The sequence below is a fragment of the Ciconia boyciana genome, chromosome 18 (assembly GCF_034638445.1).
Source record: "Ciconia boyciana chromosome 18, ASM3463844v1, whole genome shotgun sequence".
NCBI classification, from domain to species: domain Eukaryota; kingdom Metazoa; phylum Chordata; class Aves; order Ciconiiformes; family Ciconiidae; genus Ciconia; species Ciconia boyciana.
In genome coordinates this window covers 12,113,213-12,141,146 of record NC_132951.1, presented here as the reverse complement: position 1 = coordinate 12,141,146, position 27,934 = coordinate 12,113,213, and the positions used below count along the sequence as shown (strand labels likewise).

General features: G+C 48.8%; 2 protein-coding genes across 9 annotated transcripts in view; one reads left to right on the top strand and one right to left on the bottom strand.

Annotated features, from left to right (window-relative positions):
* The first annotated feature begins 877 nt into the window (after nt 1-877).
* Nucleotides 878-14,634, top strand: LOC140661403 (cholesterol 7-desaturase nvd-like). The gene is made up of 7 exons (XM_072883472.1): nt 878-1,199; nt 5,593-5,781; nt 8,320-8,498; nt 9,975-10,100; nt 10,370-10,489; nt 12,872-13,048; nt 14,476-14,634. Exons 1-7 carry the CDS (start codon nt 878-880, stop codon nt 14,632-14,634), a joined length of 1,272 nt encoding a protein of 423 aa, XP_072739573.1.
* A 3,867-nt stretch (nt 14,635-18,501) lies between these two features.
* Nucleotides 18,502-27,934, bottom strand: part of ZNF618 (zinc finger protein 618) — a 166,950-nt gene continuing 157,517 nt past the window's right edge. For all 8 annotated transcript variants that reach the window (XM_072883484.1, XM_072883485.1, XM_072883488.1 and 5 more), the window contains one exon: nt 18,502-27,930. In XM_072883484.1, the coding sequence (XP_072739585.1) occupies nt 26,417-27,930 (1,514 nt within the window). In that variant the 3' untranslated portion in view covers nt 18,502-26,416. The remainder of the gene's footprint in view (nt 27,931-27,934) is intronic.

Sequence of the window (27,934 nt, the reverse complement as noted above, 5' to 3'; positions counted from 1 at the left end):
TCCAATTACTCAGTACTAGGGTGGGTATTTTGGGTTGCTGCTTCTCCTAGAAACCTCTGACTATATCTCCTTGACAGGTGGCTTTTCTACAGTTACTTGAACCTGTGGAATTCTTCGGACTAAATCAAGCATTACTTCTCTGCCTCACTTTTCCAGCCAGCTGGCGTGCTTCAGTAGCCCAACTTTGGCTTTGCCTTGATTTATCCTCTCTGCATGGGGAGGATCCAAGTCCCTTGTTACCCCTGTTTTCTGGGCTGGCATCTCTCTGAGCTGCTTTTGAACTCTCAGAGACCTGTCAGGGTCCTGTCAGGTGCCCAATGTCAAAGCCAGCCCCAACACCGGGGTCCCCCTTTCTAAGCATGGGATAGCAGCTCAGGAGGATGCTGGGGTATTTATTGATCTAATTAACATATCTACTGGATTTAAGACCACTCTTTCAAGGAAGCATTATTTTTCCTCACGTGCAAGCGGAGTTCCCTCTGCTGCAGCTTGTGCTCGCCGCCTCTTTGCTGTGCGTCTTGGAGAAGAGCCCGGCTCCCTCCGCTCCGTAACCCCGAGCTGGCAGCAGGCTGCAGTTGGACCCCCCCACCCCGATTTGCCTCCCTTGCCCCAGTCGAAGCGAACCCCCCTCCCTCAGCCTCTTCTCGCCCCGACCCCCTCCGCTCAGCCCCCCGAGCGGGAGCCGTCTTGGGCCGAGCGGAGGGGATCCGCCCGCGCTCCCACCGCCGCAGCCCGGGAGGCAGCCGGGGGTGCCCGGGGGGTCCCCGGGGTGGGGACTCCCGTGTCCCCGTGTCCCCCCCGCCCACGGAGCGCCTCCCCGGGCGGGGCCGGCCGCGCTATAAGGGGCGGCGGCGGCGGCGGCGGGACCGGCCGCGCTATGGGGAGCGGGTGGGGCGGCGCGGCGCTGCTGGCGGCGGGGCCGGGGCGCGGGGCGCTGCTCTTCCTCCTCCTCCTCCTCCTCCTCCTCCTCCTTCTCGTCCTGCTGCTGCTGGGCTGCTCCGGGCCGCTGGCGCTGCGGCGCAGCCCCGGGCAGGTGGGCTACCTGCCGGCCCCCGGGCTGAGCCGCAGGCAGGCTGCCCGCCTCGCCCGCCGCGCCCGCCGCCCCGGCGCCCTGCCGCCGCCCTACCCCGACGGCTGGTACCGCCTGCTCGACTCCGCGCAGCTGCCCCGCGGCGCCGTCCGCAGCCTCGCCCTGCTCGGTGAGTGCCAGCCGCCGCAGCCCCGACGGGTGCCCCCGGCCCCCGCCCCGGCAACGGGCGCGACGAGGCTCGGGATTCTGGCCAGTGTGCAGGGCATCCCTGTCGGGCATCCCTGCCAGGGCATCCCTGCCTCCGTACCAAGGCATCCCTGCCCGGGCATCCCCGCCGGGATACCGGGGCATCCCTGCCAGGGCCTCCCTACCAGGGCATACCTGCCCGGGCATCCCTGCTGGGGGATCGGACATCCCTGCCTGGGCACACTGCTGGGACACTGGGTCATCCCTGCCTGGGTTGCTGCGACACTGGCACATCCCAGCCGGCATCCCCGTCATGTCACCAGGACACCCCTGCTTGGCCATCCCCACCGGGGCACCAGGACATCCCTGCCTGGGCATCTCTGCCTGGGCACCCCTGCCTGGGGGCTCTGCTGTGGCACTGGGACAACTCTGGCCAGGCATCCCTTTCAGAGCAACCATCCAGCACCCACACAGGGGCACCAAGGGTGTCACGGCCTGGGCTTTTGCATGGGCATTGAGTATGCCTGCTGGGGCCCTGGGGACATCATGGCACAGGCTCCTTGAGCACACTCTCAGGGCACCCCTGTCTGGGCTCCTTGCTGGGACACTGAAGCATCTCGCTGCCTGGGCTCTCCTCCCAGGCATCACTGCCTGCAGCTCCCCATGTCCTGGGGAAAGCAGGATGGGCCCTCACGGCCTCGTCCAGAGGGGTGCTGTGCTTCCCCAGGGTCCTTTCAGATGGTTCATGTTCCTTTGAAGATGGTTTTGAACTTGTGCTGGTGTCTTCCTCATCATAAGGGATGTTTCTGCATTGAAATCCCTCAGATTCAGTGGTGAAAGTGTGGGGTTTTTCTGTTTTTAAGAGCCATCCTCTCCTGTGAATTTATTTGGATTTGGGTTTTGTTTTTTTGCATAATGGGACCTATTCAATTCAATATACACGTCCTAGAGAGCCCCCACCAGCCTATCTGTTATGACTCCCTTGGTTGTCTGCCTGAAGCCTGATTCCTGTCACCCAGTCCTCTGACTCTGGCTGAAATGTGCAGGTAAAAATCCCTTCTAGTGGCAGAGTGACAGTAGTGTACCAGTGTCAGGAAGATCAGTAAATAAGACAGTTAAACACCTGTAGCCTCCGTGTTTGTGGGTGTCTAATTTATTTTGGAGTCTCTGAGCATAGCCTGGAAATACAGCCCTGCTCCGGAGGCAGCAAGCCAGAGGAGATGAAAGAATAACTGACTCAGTCCCTGCAAGACTCATCCTTTGGGACAAGACACCTTCCAAAACATGGCACTGAGCACGCAGGAAAGCCTCATTCTCTCCGGAGATTGTGTGGAAGTGGGGTGAGAGCTTCTCCGATCTGCGGGCACCGCGTGGCACTGCTGTCCGGGTGCTTGCTGCAGGGAAGCTGCTCAGACCCCAGTGAGGCTCCTGCGCAGGAAAGCCCCAGAGCGCATCCTCTGAGCTGCTCTCTCCCAGCCTCTGCTTTCCCAGCCAAGTGCCCAGAACTGCACAATGGCCTTGGGGCTCTTTATGTCCCATATGTTATTCTTGCTACAATTGCTGTTTGTTTTCCATAAAAAATTAGGCTAATTTAATAGGAAAACATCAGTATGTGGCTGTTAATGCTCTAAGATTCACCTGCAACAGAGTTTTTCAGTGTATCTTAGCCCAGGATACTGTCTTCCCAAGCGGAGAGACATCAGATTTGATACACAAGTCAGAGCAAAGATCAGCTGCTTCTCTGGCTCTGCTGGCTCCAGAGTGCAAAGGCTGGAGGCAAAGGCTCAGGAGTCCTGGGAGAGGGTTTTGGACAGCCCAGCAAAGGTCTGGCCATGGGCACTGCTTCATATCTTCAAGGCAGAAGAGCTCTAGACTGTATGTTTTAAGGAAAGCTCTAGAGGTGAGACCTTCTTGGAGTAAAACCATCTTAAAACTTCGGTGGGCAAAGCACCAGGCTGCAGGGTTGCTCCCTGGGGCATGTGTCTGGGGCACCCCGGGCTCCAAGTGCTCTGGCTGCAGTGCTCTGGTCTGACCCATCCAAGGCTGCTCCTCCACGTGTCCACACTGCCGCTGCTCCTGGTGAACCTGCCACACCTCCGACGACAGGCAGAAACCCTTTCCCTGCTTTTCCCCCTTTGCGCCAAACCTCAGGTTGGTAGATAGGCAGGTTAGAGAGAGAGGAAAATGCTGGTGTTTCAGAATGAATCCCTGTTACCTGGGGCAGGGGGAAGGACCTGCACCTCGGTGCCTCCACTCCCCTGTGCCTGCTGCCAGCAGATGTGTGATCCTTCCAGAAAGACTGCAGGGAAAGCAGAGCCAGGTGCCCTGCATAAGGAGGGATATCTCCAGGTGCTGGAGTACAACAACTCATTTCTGCCAGATAGCAGAAATAATCCTTCCTAGGCTCGAAGGCTGGGAAAGTTCGCAGGGTTTCCTTTTATTTGCCCAGACCACAAAACTTCAATTAAGGAAAGTGGGTTTGGGTGGGATAGCTCACACTGTGTCACTTGTCATCAGTGTGGCTGTCTGGGAAAATAGGGCAGAACTTGGCTCCCAAAGTTTGGTTGGTCTTATCTCACTTGTTGAGCTTCAAGTTACAGCAACTGCTATAACGATCAGATTTCACGAGCTGATGAAAACTGAATACATATATGCATAACCTGAGGCACAGTATGGAAGAGAGGACCTTGGAGCACCCTGGCCTTTAACTCAGTGGCCATGTCTGTACGAACAGCCCCCAGGTACTTCTGAGCTCCCAGACCAGCTGTGTCCCCTTCCAACCAGGACATGACTTGAGGCGGCACTGGAGCAGGTCTAGCTTTGCTTTCAGGCCAGGTCACCAATGAGCAGCCCCTCTCCTCTGAGCCGCTGGCAGGGATGTGGGTGCTGACAGGTCTGCAGTGCTGCAGCACCCTTGGAGCAGCTCTGTGCCTGGCCAGGAAAGTACCTGGCACCTATTCAGTGCCTCCAGGAAGAGCATTTATTTAGGTAATACCGTGGCATGCCATCCAGCCATGGTTGCCTTGCACAGCTGGGCAGAGCAGTGCCATGAACAGCTCTGTGGCTATAGAGCAGGTACTGTCTGTCTCTCCATTTTAATAGTTTCTTGCTCAGCTAACGCAGTGCTACCCTGGGGGTGGGGAGGAACAGGACGATCCCAGAACCGAGCAGGGACAGATCCCAGCAGAGCAAACCTCACATTGCTTCAGGGACCGCAAGGAACCAGGCCCAGTGACGGAGAAAAGCAGGTCTAAGTGCTGGGGCAATACGGCCCCAGCCACGCCAGCACCAACTCTCCTTCACTCCCCACAAGGAGCAGACCAGAGTCAGGGGCTTCCCTTTGCTTCAGCAGAAAATTCCCTTTTGATGAGGAGGTGTCAGTGCTCTGGCTCGGTCCTTGCCCGAGAAAGGGATTTGCTGCTGAGCTGCAGTGTGGACAGCTCTTGGAATTCAAGAGCAAACAGATGAAAGGCTTCTCCTTCCAGCTACCATAGCAGAGATTCCTGAAATGTATGAGCCCGTGCGCTCTACTCTACACCTATTGGGCAAAGGGATGGGAATGGAGTTCTCTTTAAATGCAGCTATTGCTCTTCTCTGTGTACTTCTCCCTTAGCAGGGGAAGCAGCCTAAATCTTTAAACATTTTTGTGAAGGCACCTTTTATCCTGCAGCTGAAACAGGCTCCACGAGCTCAAAAACCAGGGCTGAGGGTCAAATCATGAGGGTTTAGAGACAACCAGGAGAAATTATGCTCCCCCTGCCTGGAGCAAGGCAATGCCCTTCAGCATGGACGTTTCTGCACTACAGCAGCGCCTTGGGACACCGGGAAGCTGCCCCCCTCTGCAGGGTGCCAAAGTGCTGCCTGTGGAACAGGGTGCGATGGGCCGGGTCACTGCTCTGGGGTGTCTTTTAAACCCGGGCCAGCGAGCTGACGGCCACCACACCCTGGGCATTTGCTACAGCAGCTGCCATCCCAATTTTGCATGGCCCTTTTTGCAGCCAGCAAATGCCTCCTGCCTGCAGCCTGCCTGGCAGGCAGCTGCTGCCTGGCAGGTCTCCCCTGCCCGCAGCCCTGGGCAGCAGCAGCGGCCCCGGCTCTGGCAGCTGCCTGGTGCCATCTCGTGGTTAAATAGCTTCTCCAGAGCAACCCTATTTCTGTCCTGCCACTGCTTTGCCACTAGAAAGGAAAGAAAACCTCCAGTATTAATTTTTAGCAGGATATTTCTGCATGTCTTTGCACAGGCAGATACCTGCAACGCTGGGTAAAAGCGCCGGTCGGTGCTGCCTGTTCAGAAAGGGCCGAGCAATGCGTGTCTTACCTGACCCCCTCGTGTGGGGATGTTGTTTTTACAACCTCATACCCTCATATTTCTGCAGGAGAACAGCTCGCTGCGTTTCGCACCCTGGATGGCCAAGCCTATGTGATCGACACTTACTGCCCTCACCTCGGGGCTAACCTCGCTGCCGGTGGGCGCGTCGTGGGCAATTGCATCGAATGCCCGTTTCATGGTTGGCAGTTTCGAGGAGAAGATGGAAAATGCACCCGCATCCCATATGCTGAAAAAGGTGAGCATCCCACAAATCTGCAGAAAGCATCCGCAGAAACGGTAGCGCCCTACGTGGCCTCATTAAAAGCTACTTTATTAAGGAAAAGTGGTCTTTATAATAACTCACCCTCCATCCCGCTCCCCTGTTTCATGCAGCACTCTAATTTTCCTCCTGGGTTGTCCATGTTGGGGCATAATGTTCCAGTGCCCTTTCATATGTTAAATGATAGCTGGGACTTTGGGCTAGTTAAATAACCACCCTTCTTGATTCTGATAGTCCTACAACTCCTGCATTCAGCAAGCAGGGTATAAAAGATTTTTAACTCTACTCATCCATCGCACCAGCAGGGATGGATCCTGGGGAGCTGTTGGGTTTCAGGAATGATTCTGTACTCTGTAGCAATAGCTTATACCACGTCAGTGTCTAAATCTGTCGCATTAGCATGACAGCATAGTCTCTCAATGGCATTTTTTTCTCCTTTTAAGGCCTGAAGGAAACTTTTGGTTAGAATCCAGGAAAGCTCTTCGCGTACACCTGCCGTCTAGATGTGGTTTGTGTTGACTGTGTAGGAAGACTGTCTTACTTCAAGTCCACATGTAACAATTACTTGATCTGGCTGCACTTAGTTTAAGTCACCAATTCTAGGTGTGGCTGAAACCACCAAACAGACTTACCTTGAGGTTTGCTTTGGCTTCGTTATTTTCCTGCAAAGTTCAGCTTTCTCTGATTGGGATTGATTGGGATAGCAATGAAAACATTGATTAACAGCAAAAGTCAGTCTTTCTACTGAACAGACTATTTCTCCCAAAGTGAAAGAAACATTCCATCTATATGGGATGAGATAAACAATTTATAGATCTCACCAAACAGCAATTCCTTTTTTTTGTGTGTGTTATTTTCAGAAAAAGATTAATACTGTATTTTTCCCCCATACATACTCAGTCAGGAGCTGCATTCAGATGAAAATTTGGTTCCAAGTAATGAGCAATGATGTGTTTCATCACAAAATGAAAATGAATATTCTGGATATATGCAAACGCTTGCCAAGATGCATTGTTTCATCTGAAACAGCTGTATTCAGAGTCATTGTAATCTGTAGTTATTAAAAGAATGAAACTGCAGTCAGCTGCCCTGCTCCCACACAGCCCGAATGGGTCAGGTTGACTTAAACAGATTTAAAAGCCATCTGTGCTTATGCAGGTCACTTTGATGGAGATGGCTTTTGGAGAGCTCAGGTGGGCAGCTCCTCCGGCACTGGGCTTGCAGGGGACAGACAGCCGGGCAGGAGAACCAGAGCCCAACCTGGTGCTAGGTGAAGCTGGGGAAGGGTCTGGAGCACAAGGCTGATGGGGAGCGGCTGAGGGACCTGGGGTTGTTCAGCCTGGAGAAAAGGAGGCTGAGGGGAGACCTCATCGCTCTCTACAACTGCCTGAAAGGAGGGTGTAGAGAGGTGGGGGTCGGTCTCTTCTCCCAGGTAACAAGTGATAGGACAAGAGGAAATGGCCTCAAGTTGCGCTAGGGGAGGTTTAGATTGGATATTAGGAAAAATTTCTTCACCGAAAGGGTTGTCAAGCATTGGAACAGGCTGCCCAGGGAAGTGTCTGAGTCACCATCCCTGGAGGTATTTAAAAGATGTGTAGGTGTGGTGCTTAGGGACATGGTGTAGTGGTGGGCTTGGTAGTGTTAGGTTTATGGTTGGACTCGATGATCTTAAAGGTCTTTTCCAACCTAAATGATTCTATGATTCTGTGTCTGCATGGGGGCAGATGAAGACCTCTTTAATATTTAATGAGATGCGTCCCACCCAAAGCACCAGATTTTTTCAATCAGAAATCGCAGCAAAGGTCTCCTCCTGCCCCCTCTGATATTCATTGACTGAAAGAGAAACGTAATTTCTCCTATTATTTCACCTCCCACATGACTGTACAAGGCTGAATAATAAGGAAGCACTATCTTCTGTGCTTGTTTGCAAATTAGAAAAAAAAGTAATGAAGGCAAAAGCCTTCCAATCCAGTAGAAGCTACATTTTCTGACAATTGGGTAAATATAAATGCCAAAATTAATTTCACTGGAAAGAGCGCAGATATATTCTTAAAGCAACACATGATACTGCAGTATTTTAACAGAGAATGACTTGAACTTGAGAGGGAAAGATGGCTTTTACTCTCTGCACATCTATAACTGAAAGCATCTCCTTTTAGCTCATTGAAACTTGAGGAGGGTCCATGGACGCAGCAGACATTTACTTACTTGAACAGTTTTAAGAGTAGTGAAAGAAAGCTGCAGAGCAGCCAGCCACGCTTCTTCCCTAAAAGACTTATGCAAAACACCCAACTTAAATAAAACTGATTTAAGCAAACTCTCTCCTGTGAACTTCAGAAGGTGTTGTCCTTCTTCAGCAGCCTGAAAGCTGGCAAGTGCCACCAGAGAGTCTGTGCCACGTGGATATCGGCCATACAGATGATCTCTGTGCCGTAGTTAGGATGAGATGACGCTTAGTGCCAGCGTCAGCCTTGGAGATGCCACTTCTGACTGAATCCTTTCTTTCCTCTGCAGTGCCAGATTTTGCGAGGGTCCGGACCTGGCCATCCTGCGAGGTGAACGGGATGCTGCTGGTCTGGTACCACTGCAAAGGGGCTGGTCCGACGTGGGCAGTGCCCGAGCAGCGGGAGATCGCCACCAAAGAGTGGGTGTTCCGTGGGCAGACAGAGCACTTGGTCGACGCGCACATCCAGGTAGGGAGCCCAGTCCCTCCGTGGGCACATCCATGCCTGGGTCCTCTCCTGTAGTCCAGTTCAGGGACATCTCCTCCCAGTTAACCCATTCAGGGACATCTCCTCCCAATTAACCAGGCCCTGCCTGTGCCCAGTGTGATCGCTGCGGCTGGCAGAGCTGACCTAGAAATACATCCCTGTGCTGTATATGGAGCGTATGGCATATGTTCCCCAAATACGGATCGTGGGCTTCTTGAGTAGAGAGCAGATGTTCTGGGTACTTAAAAGGAATCTGTTAATTTGCTTTGACTTATAACTGATGTAATTTTAAAAAAGAGTCTCTAAGAATTGCGGCACTTAGTGTCAGGAGGCTTTTCAACTCATCGATCACCGAAATGGAAACGCGTGGTTATTTTGCTGTTAATCTTCACAATCACCATCACAGGCTGACAAATGTGCCACGGAGAACAAACCAGCTGTTGCCTCCATTGCCTCTCAGTGGAAATGAGGCTGGAAAAGGGGAATGGTTCTGTGGCACTAAACAGAAGGGACCGAGGCCGTGGTCCTCGGAGGGAGCTGCAGGTGGAGGCTCTGCCGGGAGAGTGATGGGAGGCAGCGGCAGTTTTGAAAATGGGCAATCTCTTGGGATTTTGGACCTTATGAGATTTTTATATACTTGCCACTGAGCAGAACATTTCTATTTGTAAATATCAGTGACAAAAAAGACCTTTAATGTAAAGCACACTTCTCTCCAAAGGCAGCGCCTGCCTGCTGACTAAATCACGACTAAGGTGAGTGGGTTACAAAGAAATGAAGAATTATTAAAAGAAATGAAGAAGGTGCGTGAGACACAGGAGGTGCGGCTCTGGGAGTGGACAGAGATGTGAGAAGCAGGGAGAATTCGGGAGATTGATGGGATAGTAATATTTATTTCATGTCTGCTTTTCAGTGCAAGCCACTGTACACAGGTCTATACTGGGACCAGTCTGTGCTACTTGCCAACCTGGTAGAAAGCTGGTGTATTTGAGTAATAAAGCAGTTAAAACTTCTCAAAAAGTGACATACTGTGGGCAGGCTGGTGGAGTTTAGGGGTTTTAAAATATGTGAAATCTAGTCTAGGAGCACAAACACAAAAATGCTTTATTTCTTACAACTCTTACAGGGCCAAAGGAAGGACTTGGATTCCCAGCTTGTGTGGCTGCAGAAGTTAACATGCGTAGAATTCTTTGAGCTTAAAATTTTCTGAGCTTCATGTTTAAATTATTCCTATACACTAGTTAAGAACCAGTCCCAGGTCAGTCTGTGCTGAGGCCCCTTCCTCCGCTCATTTGGTTGCCTCGTGCTGTGTCACGTACCTGCGAGCATCTCTGCTATGCTCGGAGGGACGTGCTGGGCTGTACTGCAGTCACGCTGGTGCTGTTGCAATACTGCTATTAAGTACAGACAGCTCGCACCCAAGGCAGCTCTTGCCAACGGCAAGTTGTTCCCCAATGGCAGGAAATCCCCGAGAACGCGGCTGACAAGGCTCACCTGGCTTTTCTCCATGGACCAGCTATTCTGGGTGGATCCGATCTGAGATACATAAGGTCCAAGCTGTGGGATTTTATGAAGCACACCTGGAAGGTAAGACCCTAGCTCCCCTCTTAGCCATGAGGAGGTCAAAGTTTTTCAAACCAGGTCCCCTTTCTGCCTCAAAGCATCAGTCCCATCTCATCCCCTCTGCTGCATCCCCCCATCTTCAGGTCCAGTCTCTTTTCTGTGTCTCTGAGGGTTTTAGCTGCACTCCCTCACCTGTGCTCATCTCTAGATGGTCTTCACCATCTCACTGCTACCTCCCCTCAGTCTGTACTCTCCATCTCTTGGACTGAGCCGATCCTTCTCCACCCCTCCAGGCTGAGTGGCAGCCAGAGCTGGAGCCCAACGAGCATTGCTCCCGGCTGCTTGTTCAACACACCGCAACTGTCTTTGGGAAGCATGTCTCCTTGATGGATTTGACCGTTTCAGCCAGGCAGGTATGTCCCACACTGGTGACCACCAGCACCCCAAGCTGAAGGGCTTTGTCACCCGAAAGGCTGAGTCCTTGCCCATCCTGCCCAGTGTAGCCTTTCCTACCAAGTGCATCAGACACATGGGCCAAAACCGCACCCTGGCATTGGGGCTGCTCCACAGTTGGGCAGCACGGAGAACAGGGAGGGTTCATAAGTGTGCTGGTTTTGGCTGGGACAGAGTTAATTTTCTTCATAGTCGCTAGTATGGGGCTGTGTTTTGGATTTGTGCTGGAAACAAGTGTTGATGATAACCCAGGGATGTTTTCATTCCTGCTGAGCAGTGCTGACAGAGTCAAGGCCTGTTCTGCCTCTCACCCCACCAGCGAGTGGGCTGGGGGGCACAAGGCGTTGGGAGGGGACACGGCTGGGACAGCTGACCCCAATGACCAAAGGGACATCCCACACCCTATGGCCTCATGCTCAGCATACACAGCTGGGGGAAGGAAAGGAAGGGGGGGATGTTCGGAGTGATGGCATTTGTCTTCCCAAGTCACCGTTAGGCGTGATGGAGCCCTGCTGTCCTGGAGATGGCTGAACACCTGCCTGCCCCTGGGAAGGAGTGAATGGATTCCTTGTTTTGCTTTGCTTGCGTGCGTGGCTTTTGCTTTCCCTATTGAACTGTCTTTCTCTCAACCCACGAGTTTTCTCACTTTTACCCTTCTGATTCTCTCCCCCATCCCACCGCAGGGAAGTGAGTGAGCGGCTGGGTGGGGTTTAGTTGCTGGCTGAGGTTGCTGGGGTAAAGCACGACAATAAGGACTGCTGTGCCCACAAAACAACTTGAAAAAAATAAATAGCTAGTACCTGAGCAAACACTGGTGACAGTCCCAAGGGACGCCACATTGTCACAGTGCTTTACAATACAGAATGTGGAGCTTTTCAGTCCACGGCGAACATGCCTGGGAAAGGTGTAGAGAGCACTCAGTATACAGTAAGAAACATTTTGAGGATGCTGAGCTGCGTGATCCAAAAAACTCAGGGTTTTTCAGCAACTTTCTAGAAAGCACAAAGATTTGTCAGTTTACAAACAATTATGCTAAAGAAATAAATTCATACTAATGTCAAGAGCTCCTTCTGCAATTAAAAGTTCACTCATTTTCTTATTTTCTTCCTTTCTTGTGTTTTTGGTTTTTGTTTTGGAAACGTTTATTAACCACACTTCTCTTTCCCCTCTCCACTTCCAAAAAATCAGAAACAGCCAAGATTGGCCCTGAATGAGATAATAAAATAGTTAACACAAATTGATAAAGAATTAAAGGAAAATACAAATAATGCCACTAAACATGAATCAATGGGAACTAGATGTTTTCACTTTCATTTTTGGTTGTGGCGGGATTCTTTTTTGATGAAATGCTAAGCTTGCCTGATAAAACTAGTAACTTTGTTCTAGTACATTTTTGAAGGCATTTGACCTATTCCCATATTACAAATTCAGAACAATAGCAAAACAAGTCATGATACAAAACTTCCATAAGGGATAGGTCTTGGTGTAACTAGGGAATTATCACAAAGTGGATGTTGATTGTATCTCTGTTCAATTCTTAGATCTGTGCTATTTAGCACTGATATCAATGAACAGGAGAAAAAAGACATTAAAATAACCTTACAAAGAGTTTGTACCCAACCAAACATTAAAGGAGTAGTGAATAAAGTAGCTAAAAACCCAGCAATATCTGCACTGCTTGAAAGAACCAAGTGTATGACCACGCATTTGTGTGTGGATGCACGCCAAAGAGCAGAGAACAAGTACTTCATTTCATGCAAGATAAAAGGCTGAACCTGATTTCAGCTAAAACCTAATGTGACTGTTGTGGCTGCAAAGGAGGAAGCCAGAGCAGGAGTAGGGATGTTGTATTACCTCCGTATTGTATTGCAATCACTGCTACTGAGATCGGAGCCCAGGACTGGTGTCAACAATCCAATAAGGCTGTTGATGACCTGCAGGTAATTCAGTGATGAACAAGACCAAGTGAAAATTTGGAAGCGCTTCCTAGAAGATTAGATTTTAAGCTTCTTGGGACTGTAAACCCTCATGAGTTCCCATGGGCCCACAGCAAAGCCATCCAGCCCTGACACATCCGTGAATGTCCCAGGCCAATACGGGCTGCATGGCTCTGCTGGATTTCCCCTGCCCTGGGGAGCATTAACAGTTGGCAAGCAGTCTGTGGCTCATGGCCCTGAGCCGTAGCTTGACTTTGTGCCTATTATCTGATGAAAGACAGAGTAAAGGGGAACTTGAGCACAGTCTAGGAGACATCTCAAGGAGGTCTCAAGCTGTGGGAGTTGCTGTAGTGGAGGGCTGGACCGCCGGGGACTGTTCCCTGAGGGTGTGCTGTTGCTCTGCAGGTGGGGCCAGGGCTGGTTTTCCTGATCTTTGAACATGCTTTCCTGGGCCGTGGGATCATCCTGCAGACAGTGACTCCCCTGGAGCCTCTCCTGCAGAATGTTGTCCACAAAATCTACTACCAGAAGAACGTGCCAGCCATAATCCCCAAGTTCATCCTGAGAGCAGAGTGCATACAGGTAAGGTCTCTGAAGAAGAGCAGCCAAAGGTGGTCCCCTGGACCTTGGTGGCTAAGAGTTGTGAGAAGGAAGAGCAGTGGCCCACGTGGGCTCAGATACATGTGGGAGCAAAGCACTCATGGGCAAGATCTTTCCAGTGCTTGGTATGATCTCTCAGTTTTAGTAGCCCAAAGAGCTAAACTGGAGGTTTAGTAAAGAGGGTCCCTGCAGCAGCTCATCTGTTGAGGATGGCAGAGAGGTGCTATCCCTCTCCTGTGTGTGGGGAACTGGGGCACAAGGATCAGGCAACTTCTTCCAAGCTGGAGGAAGTCTTTGAGAGAACTAATAACCATATCCAGATTTCCAGCATCCCAGGTCAGTGATTTGAGATCATCCTACCTCCTTTGGTGAGAACTGAGCCAAGAAATCCTCCTGCTGTTAAATTGTCATGAGATTGGGCAACTCCTGACAGAGGTTTTCCAGGTCCTTACCACAGGGATTCATGGAAGTGGTGAAAGGTCCCTCTGGGGGTCTCCAGTCCAGCATCCCAGCTGGGGCACGACTATTGCCAAGTTCAGGTCAGGCGTGGCCTTGAAGGCCTCCTCCTTTGGAGAACGTCCCTATCTCTCCAGCTCCCTGGGTATCCCGTTCCATTATTGCTTTACCCACATTGTTAATTTTTGTTTTTTTAATGTCCATTTTGAACTTCTCAAACTGCAATCTGTAGCTGTTACTCCTTGTTACACCAGCTGGCACTACGAAGAAAAAATCTGACTCCATCATCCCTGTAACTCCCTTCAAGCAGTCAGAAGAGTTCATGTCATTCCCTTCTGTCAGGGGTTAAAGCTAGGAAAGTGTTTGGTCTGACCAGAGAGTTTCACTGGCACTACAGTAAAAATTGCCAGAAGATTATTTTCAGATGCCAAGACCTAAATCAAACTTACCCCAAATCAAACTTGGCTGTGCTAACTCGTATTGTATAAATGCTAGCTTAATATTTTGCATTCTTACTAATGTGAATGAGCAGCACTCATTTCTGCAGAAACCTCTTCACAGAGGAAAACTCCATAAATCTTACCGCATGTGTGTCTGAGCAGAGTTTAAGATGCAGATGCTTAGCTTATAAAGCCCTGGTTGGCTGGAGCTACCCAATGAATCAAAAATCTCAGGTGGAGCAGCTCCTACTTACACAACATCCATTTCTTTTTCAGTATCTCTTATGACAAAGGCCATCTAAGATGAAAGTGGCTTCTTGTTTGGGAGCTATGATGGGCTGAACGCCTGCTAACTGCAGACAGCGCTTTAACATTACAAGTTACAAATAGCACAAGCAGTCCCACATCGGCTATCTGGGAGAAACACTAAAAAATAAACCTAGCGTTGGGTAGCATGCACAGAACTGCTGGTTCAGCTTCCTCACCTGAATGAGACCCTCCTTCTCCCCCCAGTTTGAGCGCGATATAACCATCTGGAATAATAAACAGTATCTGCTCAAGCCGCTGCTGGTCAGAGAGGACTCCAGCATCCAGAAGCACCGGCGCTGGTATGCCCAGTTCTACAGCGAGAAGAGTATGAGGCTCCCAGTGCAGGAGGGCCTGGACTGGTGAGGAGTTGACCTCATTGCCCGCTGTAGAAGGTGGCCAGAGGCTCTCAGGTGGCTCCTGCCCACCCTGGCTGGTGGGCAGCGGTGCTGGGCAGGCATGATCAATATAACAAATATTGGCACTGGCACAGGGAGCAGAGCCTGAGCCCTGGAGATCCTCTCTTACCTTCCATGTTCAGGGCATCAAAGCCCAAAGGGTGTAACATGCTTGCTTTTGTACCTGTGCTGCAACGTATGAGCTGAGCGTGAACTTAAGATTGCCAGAACTGCCTTTAAAGTGCCCTTGTCTCTTGCTGCTGCTATCATTTTGAGTAGTTATATGAAAAGCTTTTCACATGGCCTTTTATTGTCTGAAGTGTCCTTTCCCAGCCAGGCCTGCTGTTGCTTCTGCACCATCACCTTGGCTGGGGCAAGCTTCAGCTCTCCACAGGAGCCTTGGCCAATGTCTGCATGGCATCAGAGGTGCGATTGCAAAGACCACAGACATATGCCATCTTCCTTCTCTCTGGCAGCAGGCGTAGCAGCATGGGTTTTAGCTGCTCACCATGCCCTTACCATCCCTGTGGGCTTCCTTGAGCCTACTGAGCTCTTGCCTAAGTCCATTCCTCATGGAGCACTAGTTGGGAAGCAGGGGGACTATCCTGGTGATCAAATCACTTAGACTCACAACTCTGCAGGTCAAGGATGTGAATAAGATCCTGCTTCGGTAGCCCCTGGATTCCAGCAATAGCTTGGGTGCACAGCTGGCTGTAAAAATTTGTGTCTCATGGCAAGACCATAGGTATCACTTACTGTCACTGTGATCAGAAATGAAGCTAACACATCAAGACTAGGCTGCAAATCTGACAAAAACTAGTCTAGATTCTCCTGTGCTTTGTGCCTACGTGCTCTATATTAAAGGGCTACGTTCTGCCTTGCTGCATACTCTGGCCAAACCTGTAACCTCCGTAGGCAGAGCCTGCCTTGTATAGTTAGCAGAACTGGCAGTTACTCTATGCCAAGAGCCAGCAAGAGCAAATGCTCAAATCCAGGAGCTTTCCAAGGAGGCTGGTAGCTGCTGCTCTCACGCACTGTGTGCTTGCCTGTGCCTTGTGAATTCTGCACTTTGCTGAGGCTTCTGGTTCCTCCTTCACCATTAACCCAGAGCAGGACCAGTAGTAGATATGTGCCACGGCAGCCCTCTGCCAGTGCAGAGTCCATCGCCCACCCTGGCACATCCCAGATAACGGTGCGCAGCTGTGCCTTTGCCATTCACATCTGGCTATTGCACTGTCAATATTTCACTATTAAAATTTTTTAAAAACGATCTCATGTTCATGGTTTGTTGTTCTTCACTGTTTTGTGGGCTGACTTTGCACGGGAGAAGCGATTCTGCAGCTGGCCTGTGCCGTCCTGCTTCAGGAGCCACAGGGAATCTCAAGCAAGGAATGCAAGGAGATAGCAAGGAGCTTGGACAAGGAGCATTGCCCAACCCAACAGCCTGAGCCTCTCAGGTACCTGGGAGCACTAATATGTCTTAGCGGCCCTGACCAGCCTCCCCTGCGGCATTCATCCACACCCTGCCCATGGCCCAGGAGCCCCATTTCAGCTCAGCTCTGGACCTTCAGTCCCTGTCCCTGGAGGTCTCCAGCTCAGCTGCAGACATGCTCATGCCTGGCTGATCCAAACTTTAACCACAGACTGACTTCCCAGCTCGACTTCCACCCTGTCCCATCACTGTGGACCTGCCCAGTGATTGCTGGGCTGTGTCTGACCCTGGCTACCCTCACCAGCTCCCAACCCTGAGCTGCAGATTGACTTCCCAGCTTGACCTCAGACCTGTCTCATCACCATGAGCTTGCCTGATGAGCTGGACTCTTGGTTGAGCCTGGCCATGACCTCTGGGCCTGCCCTGTCCGTCTCACTCAGGGGCGGTGGGACCCCCCTTGGCTCCCAGCACCCCGTTCCATCAGGGAGTGACCACCACCGCGGTGATGGGCGATGGAGAAGCAGCAAGAGGCAGAAATTGCAACTACTGGGACAGAGACATTACAGTACAGAGAGTGGGTCACGCTGTGCTGTTCACCCACACGTTCAAGGGGGCACATGGCCACCACACACACCCATACACACACACACGCACAAGTGCAGAGGCTTCACCCGCACAGCACCCATCTAGGCCCGTTGTGCAACACACCGGGGCTGTTGCTCCCCGCTCCTCACTGTGTTCCCACACACAGGATCTCAGGATGAAAACTCCAAGGCAGGCAAATTGCTGAAGATCAGATTAGAGATGGTGAGTGAAATTAGCTTTGCTAGATTCATGAGTCTTTCTGAAATTAGAGGAAACTATGGGATACCTCCAGCAAAGCCTGAATTCTGAGCTACCATTTCCTTTATTACTAAGGCTAAACTAGTTGTGTCCTGTTAAGGCAGAAATTAAGAGAATCGGGAAATAAGACAGGATTAACTTAAGCCTCTTACGTTTCCATTTGCAATCTTATCCTTTTAAATGGATCTAGCAAAAAGGACAATTTAGTGCTGGGAGACACTGGCATGCCAAGGAGCACTGTCCTCCAGCCTTCTATGCCTTTTGGCCGTACATTATCCACTTTACAATCCTATCTCCTACCTGGTTAGGATGTGAGGGCACTTCATCTTATTATTTACTGAAATCACTTTTACATCAAATCTCCTGCAAAGCTACAGCCATTCTTACTATTATATTCTGATAGTTCTATTTGTTATGGCTTATCTTCACACTTGACTACTAGCCAAGAGTTTATCCAATTGCCAGACCTATCGTCATTTCGTGTCTTTGGGTTTTGTTTTTTCCTAACTAACAAATTAACTACAAATTTCCTAATTCTCAAGCAGAGTTATTTTTTGCTTGCCTTTTTTTGAGGGGGGTGTGGGGCAACATTAGAAAACCCCAAAGGGTGTCAAACCAGGTCAAAGAAACATGAAGGGTGATGGGAAATGTACCTTGGATTTTACAGTGGTAGGCTTGGGCTCCTTCTCCTTTGAATCCTGGTCCATGTGCTTGTTCCACCTGGGACAATTCCCCGGTCGTTTCTGGTTCGTCTGGAGGTGGGTCTTGGAGCTCCAAACAGCATCAGCAAGGCTGCGTTCCTGCATGCAAAACTGCCAGTGATCCCCACTCACCATCACATCTTTGTGACCCTGTGAGACACTTTGATGCAGGTCAAGACTGACACAGCACCTAAGCAAAGACTTCTGTGCCCTTTCCTATTCTGGCTATCATAAAGAGCTGTCAAGGGCCTTGTCTTGTGGAAAGGGGTGAGCCTGCTCAGTGCCTGCTCAATGCCTGAATGCCTTTTTCTCCCGGGGTGAAAGCCAGTTTGCAGGTGGATCTGCTGATACAAGTGAAAATCTCAGACCACGCTGGGCAGAAACATGGTACGTGTGTGTTTCAAGACTATCTTGCCCAGCATCAGCTCGCACTGCTTTAGCAGCATAAAAGCCAGCCGAGCTGCATCTGTCCTGGTGGCGTGAACACAAATACTGCATTACAACACACCAAACCCCTCCAGTTGGCCAAGCAGTCTCGGTTCACTTTCTGCTACAAATAAATGTCTCACGGGTGAGAGAGGAACAGGTTCACTGCACTGGCAACCAAGCGTGAGACACGAAGATGCTCTGGAAAATGCTTTAGGGAGTTTTGGATGCACAAGGGACGCAGGGAGAAGCCCACTGTAGAGTTTTACGGCTCATGACGTCCATCAAAGAGACTGCTGCTGAGATTTAGGTCACTTTAATGGATGTTTTCCCTCTTCACAACAAGACACTCAGCACTGGGTGATGTCCCATTCATGTGCTTGAAAAATAGAAAACCCCAGACACTTTTTTTTTCCTAAAGGTTGTTTTATTGTAAAACCATAAATACAACACTGACATGAAAATCCTCAAGCAACGGATGCTTTCTTACAGTTACAGTTTGTCTTCTGCCTTGGCATCAACTCTGAAAAGAATGTTGCAGAAACATGTCTCTAAGATATCTCCAAATAACCGAGCTCTGGCCTGGAGTGCTCAGCTCGTTTGGAAGCTAAGTGGAACTATTCCTCCTCTCTTGTGGAATATTTCCATTCAGACAGCAACAGACTTGTAAAAACAGCAACATTTAAACACCTTGATTTTTTTTTTCTTTAATAATCCTTTTCATTTGACGTCAGTCTAAGTTTCAAACAGCACTGAATTTATTTAGCTGTAAAAAAACCAAAACAAAACAAAACAAAATCCTAAAAAGAAAAAATCAGAAGAACTTGAGTTGGCCTCAAGCATTCATATATCACAATGAAAATCAGCAACTCAACCCCGTGCAATATTGCTCTCTATTGAGTCATTCGATCCACACCAACAATACATGAGACTTCAAACAGGTTTTGTTTTGTTTATTAACACAGCAAGTGTGACATTAGATAACCTTTTAAATACAGTACATGGTACAGTGCGGGGCCAGCTGCCCGCACATTTCCCCGTTATGAAGACAAAGCCAGCGGTGGCGGTTTATAAAAATATTGTGTTGCTACAAAAGTATAAATTAATGCTACCGGTATTAAGAAATATTAAACACATAAAACTTATAAGGATTAAGAAAAATATTCATTAATACCTGTAGAAAACTCTGGCCTAAAAAAGATATTTTTTGTATATTTTTTGTATATTTTTTTGTATTTTTTAAGATGACATGAGATTCTTGCACTCGCAGGTAGAGACACACGCAGGTGCATCTGTGGTATTGCCTAGAACATCTGCATCTACAGAAAGGAAGGAAATGCACACAAGTTACTGAGGGGAGGGAAGGTGAGGAGGGAAAGGAGAACATTAATTGTTTGCTTGATGAAACAACAAGAATTCAGCTCCCAGCAGGAGGTTTCAAAAAACGAACATACAAACGAGGAACAGCTTCTCTTTTCAGACTGGCTGCAAACAAGGATTTCCTGATGGTTTGGTTTGTCGGCATGACACTTTCTAGCTACGGCGCAGACCAGAATCCTCATGGTCTGGACGATCTGCGTTCCTCCTGTACTTACAGCCTTGGCTAGTCACCTGTCACGAATGTTTCAGTTCATCCGTTATCAGTTTTCCTTTTAAATAATAAAAAAAAATAAAATTAAAGTCCCAAAAAGTTTAAAGGGACCACGGAACACAGCTCCTAAGACTGTTGCTCCTTCAAGAACACATGCCTCCTTCCTTGAGCAGAAAGGTCCTTCTCCATAGATAGCAAGAAAAAAAAAAAATCCCTCCTCCCACCCCCCAGCCCACTGGAAAAAAAAAAAAACCCATCCTATCCACACACATTGCAGAGACCGCCACAAGAACCCCCAGAAGACTGAAAACAAGCATTCAAGGCTGATGAGGCTGGAAGTGTCTCTTTAAGGAACTTTGGTTGTAAAAAGCAAGGGTTTGACATGCCTGTACTCATCAACTCCACTGTAAAATATTCCTGTCATTAAGGCTGCGCTGCTCACCCGGGTACCAAGACATGCTGACCACTGTCAGTGACGCTAGAACGATGGGAAGGAAGAAAATCCTTTCAGTCAGTGGTTGATGTTGTGCATCAATGAGCCATTTATGTGACTCATTTCAGAAGCTATTCTAAAAAATTCAAACTCAGCTGCCTACAGATCATTAAACCCTAAAGGGTCTACTGGATACACCGTTGTCTAATGTGAGCAAAACTCTTCCGTTAAGTTATAAAACAACGGACTCTAACAGGAGTAGTAAAAAACCCAACTAACCAGCCAAACAAAAAACAAAATTAAACAGAAATCCCCCAAACATTCAATATATAAAATTAAATTTCAGGGCAATACACTCTCATTGGTTTACCATTTCTGGCCTAGCATAAGCAAACTATCCCTCAGTACTAACGAGGCATTCAACTTGGAGCTGTGCTTGGGTTTACTGCTCCGTATTTTTGTTATGTTTGTTTTGTTCAGTGACATTTCCAGAGGCCCCAGGAAGATGATAACCCGTGGCATGGGGACAGGTCCCATGCACTGTAAAAGGGGAGTTCTTATTGCTACGGGGCAACATCTTCAGAAGTATCTGACACAGGACCTTGAGTCTCAGCCAATGTTTCTGGGCATTCCCAACGGATCCCACGGATTCAAGATCATGGTGTAGCACAGAAAATGCACAGCAGAAGCAGCAAAACATTTAATACTCTCCCCCACCCTGATTCTTTCACCTTGGCCGTATAAGGGTCGACAAGACATTTGCTCCTCAGCTGGTGTTTTCTCCTCTGCCCCTTCTGCCGGTCAGCTACCTCCCTCCTTTACAAAACCTGGTTAATGGATACACGGGAGTGCTGAGAAGGGTTTGGTGCCCGTGGTGAGTGGGAGGATGCAGAGGAAGATGCTCTGTGAACCCTCCTGGAGCTACTGGGCAGGACTGGACTCAACACGCAGGCAATCATTTCCCACCTCTACATCCAGTCTCTTTTCTCTTGGCTAGGTCCAAAGCAGCCTTGTGCCTTATGGAGTGTGCTCCATGTAGCTGTACAGCCTTGTTTTAAATGACAGGGCTCAAATAGCATTCCCATTACAGACTCCTCCCAGATGAACGGATTTCTCCTCCCTGAAAAGGTTTCCCAGAATATGCCTTTAGTGTCTTTTTGTTCATTTTCATGCCATTACTCCTAATTATTCCACAGGGAACAACTTGTCCCCTCCTGCGTGTACTCCCTCTGAATGCTCACAGGAGCTCATCTCCACCTCCTTTAGCCAGAGAGATGCAATTAGAGATCTGAGTCTTTCCTCAGTACAAAGCAGCACTCCCAGCCTTTGAATAACATTTTGGCTGCTCTTTTACTGTCTTTTGATTTATCAGCAGCTTGGTGCTGTCTAGAAATGCACACAGCATTCTCTGAGTAGCACAATGTCTCAGTCACCCTGCTCCTGTGCAACACTACGTCCTGGCTTGCCTACTACAGGATCCAGAAGTTGGAAATGGTCCCTCACTGGGTAAGGCTGAGTGGACTCATCCACCAATATGAACATATGTGGTAATTTCTTCTCATGCTAAACCTTCCATGTTATTGCAAGCAGTTGGAAAAAAACAAACCAACCAACCTGAGACATCTCACTGAATGCTGTATTAACTTAGATACAACAATGTAGAGCTCAAGCAACTTTCAGAAGTGTCCCCCCTCTATTTTCAATCATTCCCGAGCTTTGAGAGTATCTGCCACAAACTCATTTGCAAAATTCACGTAAGGGTCACGACTCCCTGAGCTGCTTCTGGACGTATTCTCTGATCAGTAGGGGAGAACACCCAGCAAGCGCAGTTAAACCAGTGCAGGTGGTTCATGTGGATGCTTAAACCAATTTATCTCAAAGTTAAACTGGTTTAACCAGCAATTAACAGACAACTGAATTAGACAAAACCTGAGCCCGCAGTAGGCTTTCACAGAAAGTTTTCCAGATTGCACTAGTTCAAATACAACCAAATCAGTTTTCTTAGAACAGATATATAGCTTTGACAAAAGGAAAAGCTTACTTCCATCTGAAACTGACCCAGGCACAAGACGCCGAGCCATCTTGCAAGCCAGAACACAACTACTGTCTACTGCTAGAGACATGGGGAAAAGAGACAGACACAGGAGACAAATCTGGGCTCCATGTTCTCCACTGACCCTCTGGCTGCCATACTCACAGAGAAACAACCTTCTGTTTTGAAGAGCTCTGCCTCTGTATCCCACTTCCTCAGTTTTCTCGTAACATGGATCTTCAGACAGGACTGGCAGGCCCTTCATTCTTTACAGTTCATCTTCGGTTGGTGCCTTCTCCCCACCTGAAGATCATAACCCCTCCCAAAGCAAACTGTGAAGTCAGAAGTCTGCAAGGTCAGGCAGAGTAAGCAGCAGAAACAAATGAATGCCTGGAGGACACATACACCATTTTTGTATCCCAACACATTTCTCAAGTGCGAGTAAAGGAAGGAAACAAGCAGAAGGCAAATTCCCAACATGATCTACCAGAGGATGATCCCAATTCTGAGGACTTCTCCTCCCAGCTCAAAGGAAGCAGAAACTTATGACAGCTCTGGCCAAACCAAGAGACCCTCTCCTCTCCAGTCTCCCACCACAGGATGGGCAGTGCTCCTTACAGCACAAGTGCTGCTCCATACCACTCAGCCAATTCTAGTAACCTGGCAAATTAAGAGCTTCCAAAATTCAGACCCTGGTAAAGCATCTATGCTCCCTAGAATGCAAATCCAAGTCTTGAAGAGGGAAGAAGAAATAGGAGCAAAAGCTTGGCATTTAGGGTAAATACGTGTGCTCCAGATGTGCTCCTCTCCTTCTAATGAAGCGTAAGTACATCAGACAAAAGTCAGCCTGTGAGAAGACACAGCATGAATTGCTCCTCTGAGCAGAACACCTTGTAACCACGTTTAAGACTCATGAAAAGCTGCGGCTTCTTCCACTGACTCGCTGGAGAAGGGGGCTGGCCAACTAGCTCCTCTTCTCACCAGCTTTCCAGATTGCTCCATTTTAGGGCTTTAGGTTTTATTTTGCTTTTTCAGCTGCTAAGTTGAGATTTTAAGTCTTTGGGGGAATCTCATCTACCAGACAACGCTGCATGTTTGCTTAACATCCATCATTAGTGCAACTATAGCCAAAGTAGCCAAAGTTGCCTTGGAGGTGACAGTTAGTTGGACGGGGGAGAGGGCCAGTCAATCCCTCTCTTTCGTTGTCACAGCAAGAAAGCTCCAGATTTGATGCCCAAACCACACTGTAAAAAGGGGAAGGGGAGATGGGATGGGAGTTAAGGGTGGCTGTGGCCTTTCCGTTTGCATGACCTGGCTGTGTAGCCACGGTCCAGCTCACTGCTGTGCACAGCCTGGCATCAAATGGTTGCACAAATGACTGCAATTTTACCTCATTCTCAATTCCAGGGCTTTAAACCTGCGCTAACTCTGCTTTGTCCACTTCCCAACCCTTAATGCCCTGCAGACAGACAAGACAATGAGCGCGAGTTGGCAAATCCCACAGAAGTTATCAGCCTGTCCCTTAGCAAAGGAGTGTTAGGGTTTGGAGCTTTTCAAAGGAATGCAAGGGTTTTGCACATTCGCCTGAGCATCAAAGAGCCTGTGAGTGGCTCTCAGGGTCTCAGGCAAACCAAGAAAAAAGGTGTAATGTGCCGTTAGGAGAAAGAACTACAAACCCCATTCCCAGTTCTGCTGATCAGCTGAGCTGCACGGTATACACTCTGCGGCCTCAAAAGCTAATCTTGCTTTGGATTCATCCTTCAGCCAAGTTTTCTTGCTGCAGGATACTTTGTGCTTTTCAGTGGGAACAGCAGCACAGCACAAATGCTTTGTAATTGGCACACACCTCACTTGGGCTTTTTGTTTGTAGTTTGAGACTTGGTTGTTGTTTGTTGCAGGTTTCTCCTGCACTGCAAGTGCAAACAGATGTGTTACCATGGGCCCAACTGGTGGCTGGCAGGCAGGATTTGTACGGGAGAAAATAAAACCAGCAAGAAGAAAAGTTGTCTCTACAACCAACACCTCCATTTGCAAAAGCCACTGGCAGAGAAATAAGATGTCCAAATGCCTCTGCCTTGGCAGCTCATCTTCAAGTGCTGCTACCCCTGCAGTTGTCAGTGGAGTTGCAGACTGTGTCTTTTAAGATATCCAAAACTAGTTTAGGAGACTAGTTTTGCTCTGATGCCAGTAACAGTGCTGAGAGGTCAACCCAAATGCTAGACTCAAGCTAACAGTAGGTCCTGTTTCCAGGCTGAAAAGGGCAAGACAGCTGGGTGCAAAGAGCTATCCTCAGTGACCCTGGCTAGGGAAGATCTCTAGCATGCAAACTGTTCCCCTGTCTGAGCCCCATGGCAGTGAAGCTGTCAGTTAGTGCCTGTCAGGTTCAAGGCATCTGCAAACAAAGCCTGAGAGACTGCGTTTGCCATTTCTCATGTCTTGGGACTTGTAACTTCTATGACAACCAGAGATGGGCAGGTGGGATCGTGGTTTAACATCTGTTCAACAGCAGCGCTTCAAAGGGGGCCCCCAGTCTCACCACTGCATTGTCAGCAACCAGAAAACACGCCTGCGCTGTTGAAGGGCTTCAGCCTCCAGCCTGCCTGCTCGGAGTTGAGCGAGTCCATCCTCCCGAACCTCCGATGCTGCTCTGCTGCCACTGTGACTGCAGCTCCAGAGCACACTACTGGAAGCAGAAGAGACTACTTCAAAAATAAGAATTTGCTTCAATTTGACTCTGGGATACAAGTCCCAGTGATGAAAAATTAACAGGTTGGCACGAGAAGTTGGGAACTGGTGTCCAAGAGGCACCAAACCTGACAGCCTGCAGAGATCCCATCCAGCAGCCCATGAATTGTGCCTATGGGCACTGGACACAGCAGAGCACTGGCCTTGGTGGACAACAGAGTGACTGAGATGTTTTTGAATTATGATGATCTCTAATTGCATTTGGGGTGAGCCAGTAAGTGTGAACGTTTAAGGGCCTATGGCCTTCCTAGTCAGAATGATTCAGCAACATAACAAGTAGTGTAATGCACTGTAGGTATTACAAAGACATTCGTGCTACTAGAGGAAACCATTCCAAATAAAATGGGAAGATATTCTTTGCACTCAATCAGGAGCACTTACATTCAGAAGGATCTTTGAGCCCATGCACTTCTCTAAGCTTCCTTCAAACCCCAGTTTGACAAAACTGATGATCTTTGTTCCCCTGAAAAATCATACACCTTGGTTTGTCCTTGGCCTTGTGAAGGTTGAGTGTGTGTACTGAGAAACTTTTTTACAAAAAGTTTAGGTACAAGGGTTCTCAATGGCAGCTGGCAGACCCCAGCAAGCTTGCTGGTGGCCCACAGACATCTGTGCTGTCACCACTTGCTTGCTTTTCCTGGTTTCTAGCTTTTCCGTATAAGCAACTGCTGTGGTTCCCATAAGGATATTATTTAATCGCAAATGGGCTACTCTAGAACAAGTTTGAGAACACCTGATGTACAAAATTCACAGAGAAGCTAATTAACATTGGGAATTCAGAAATGAAGTTATGCTGTAAAAAAATAAATCCAAGAAACATAACAATTACAGACATTTTCTGCCATGAATCATTTCTCTTTGTTTTAAATCAAAAATATAATCACCAGGTAACATGTTAAACTCAAAACTGGGAGTGGAGAGAGAAGAGTAACTTTTGGTTTTTGGAAAAAATGTGTATGAAAAAATTAAAAATAAAATTAAAAAAAACCCTTAAAGTCTCCCTTCCTGATTTCTAAAGATACTGGTATTCATAAAACACAGCTGCCCTGATAACATGCACCGTATGTCAAGAAGGCTGCAGACAAATGCCCTCAAGGTGTACAGTTATTCAAAGGAGCAAAGTCCAGTGCAGAACTGGTCTGTTCAATGTAGTCTGATTATCCATGGCAAGATGGCCCAGGGGACAAGAGGAAAGGTGGGGTGGAGGAGAAACAAAAGAAACTTCAAGTCACTTTAGATCTCAGCTGCCTGAAGACTCTAGAACATCAGCCTCCCATTGGTCTGCCCACTTGAAAACATTAGAAAGTCTGTCAAGTCCACACACTATCTATGGAAAGGAGCACGTTCCTGGCAGAGGGCTGTCTCTCTCACGTGCTCAGCTTTCCTTTCAAACTTAATTTTATATATATTTATATTTTTATATATATATAAAAAAGCACTTGGTTTCCAGGGGCATTCATAATGAGGTCCACAGTGTTTAGAACTTAAAATTCTTTTTCTTTGTTTGGAACAGTGTTTTAAAGTTTTGTTTTAATTAAAAGACAGTCTTAAAGCATGTTGGACTTCAAAAACATGAGTTTGTTCATGTCTTCTGGACTGAGTAGCCGTCTCCTTTTGATTAAGAGAGCCTGCTCACACATATTTACACATTCGCTTCTGGCACCAACAGCAGGCACTGCTAAGAGCCAAAAGGCTAGCTTGGCTAGTTTTGTATGCTTTTGGGTAACACACGACCAGTACTGAAAGAGGTCAGGGGTGGCCTGGAAGAGAGGTTCTTGCAAATAATCATAGACTTCATTTTTCCCGAACCAATCTTCTTCCTGAGCTGCTGTGGCTTCCCCTGTTGCCCGAGGCTTCTTGGTTGAAGGTTCAAATTCTGTTTCTTCTGCCCAGGACTCTTTCACCTCATTGATCAACTCACAGACCTTGCCAATGATCTCTTCGTGCTGGTATGGTGGGACGGGCCGCAGCTTCTGCTGAGGGTCTAAGATCATGGCTACCTTGTGTGCCGAATGAACTTTGAAGTTCTCCTTCAGTGCCTCCAAGAAGAGGTGGCAGAGTTTGCTGACTACACCAGCATCGTTAGCTTTGGAAGTGAACAGTTTCTCCAGTTTGACGTAGGTGGGCAGTACCAGCTGCAAGGTGGGCCGGCTCTCGTTGCTCAACTCAATCACCGCTTGTTTCACTGGAGCCAAAATGGCTGCCAGGTTGCTAAGCAGGTGTTTGTTCAGGTTTTGGATGAGGTTCATCTTCTTGGCCCTGCTGTAGAACTCGCAGATCTGCTCGTAGCGCTCGTGGACGAGCAGGAGGGAATCGGTGACTGAGTTCCAGCAGGGTGGGGGAGAGGTCTCTTCCAGGGAGCCAAAGGTCTCCTTTGAGAGGCCCGTGGATCCTGCCAGATCTTCACAGACATTCAGGAGCTCGATCACTTCGTGCATATTGCGAGCCTGTAGTGTTCGCTTGTTCAGCACACTCTGCACTACTGAGTTCAAGGCACAGGCCGAACAACGCAAGCACATGCCTGCCTTGGAGAACGCAGAGGAATTGACTTTGCAGTCTGTGACATACACCGTCCTGATCTCTGACATCACAAACTCCGAGAGCACGTTCTGTACCCAGTGGTGGATAAAATCACCATTATCTCGAATGTCTACGCCCTTAATTCCCAGGACGTAACTCTTGATGTGGTTGCCTTCCACCTGATAAGCTGTCAGGATGTAGCAAGAATCGGGGCCGATGCTCTGCGAGTGGCAAGTGACACCGATGCCAAGGCATGCGTTGCTGCCCAGGGCGCAGGTGACTTTCACCTTCACTTGGTTGTACATCCGAGGCAAATGCTTCAGAGCCAGTGTGTTGAAATTGCCAAGGATTTCGGTGACAGAGAAGGCACCATAGCGAGCTCCGCTATCCACCAGGGTCTGTGCTAGCTTGATGAATTCCTTCCCGCTCACCACACTCAGAGCCCCAAGGTCAGTGCACATCACCCTCAGGAGCCTCTCGGCAATGTTCTGCCGCTCCTTCTCTGGGATTGCGCTGTTCCCTACCGAACCGCTCGCGGATGCTGC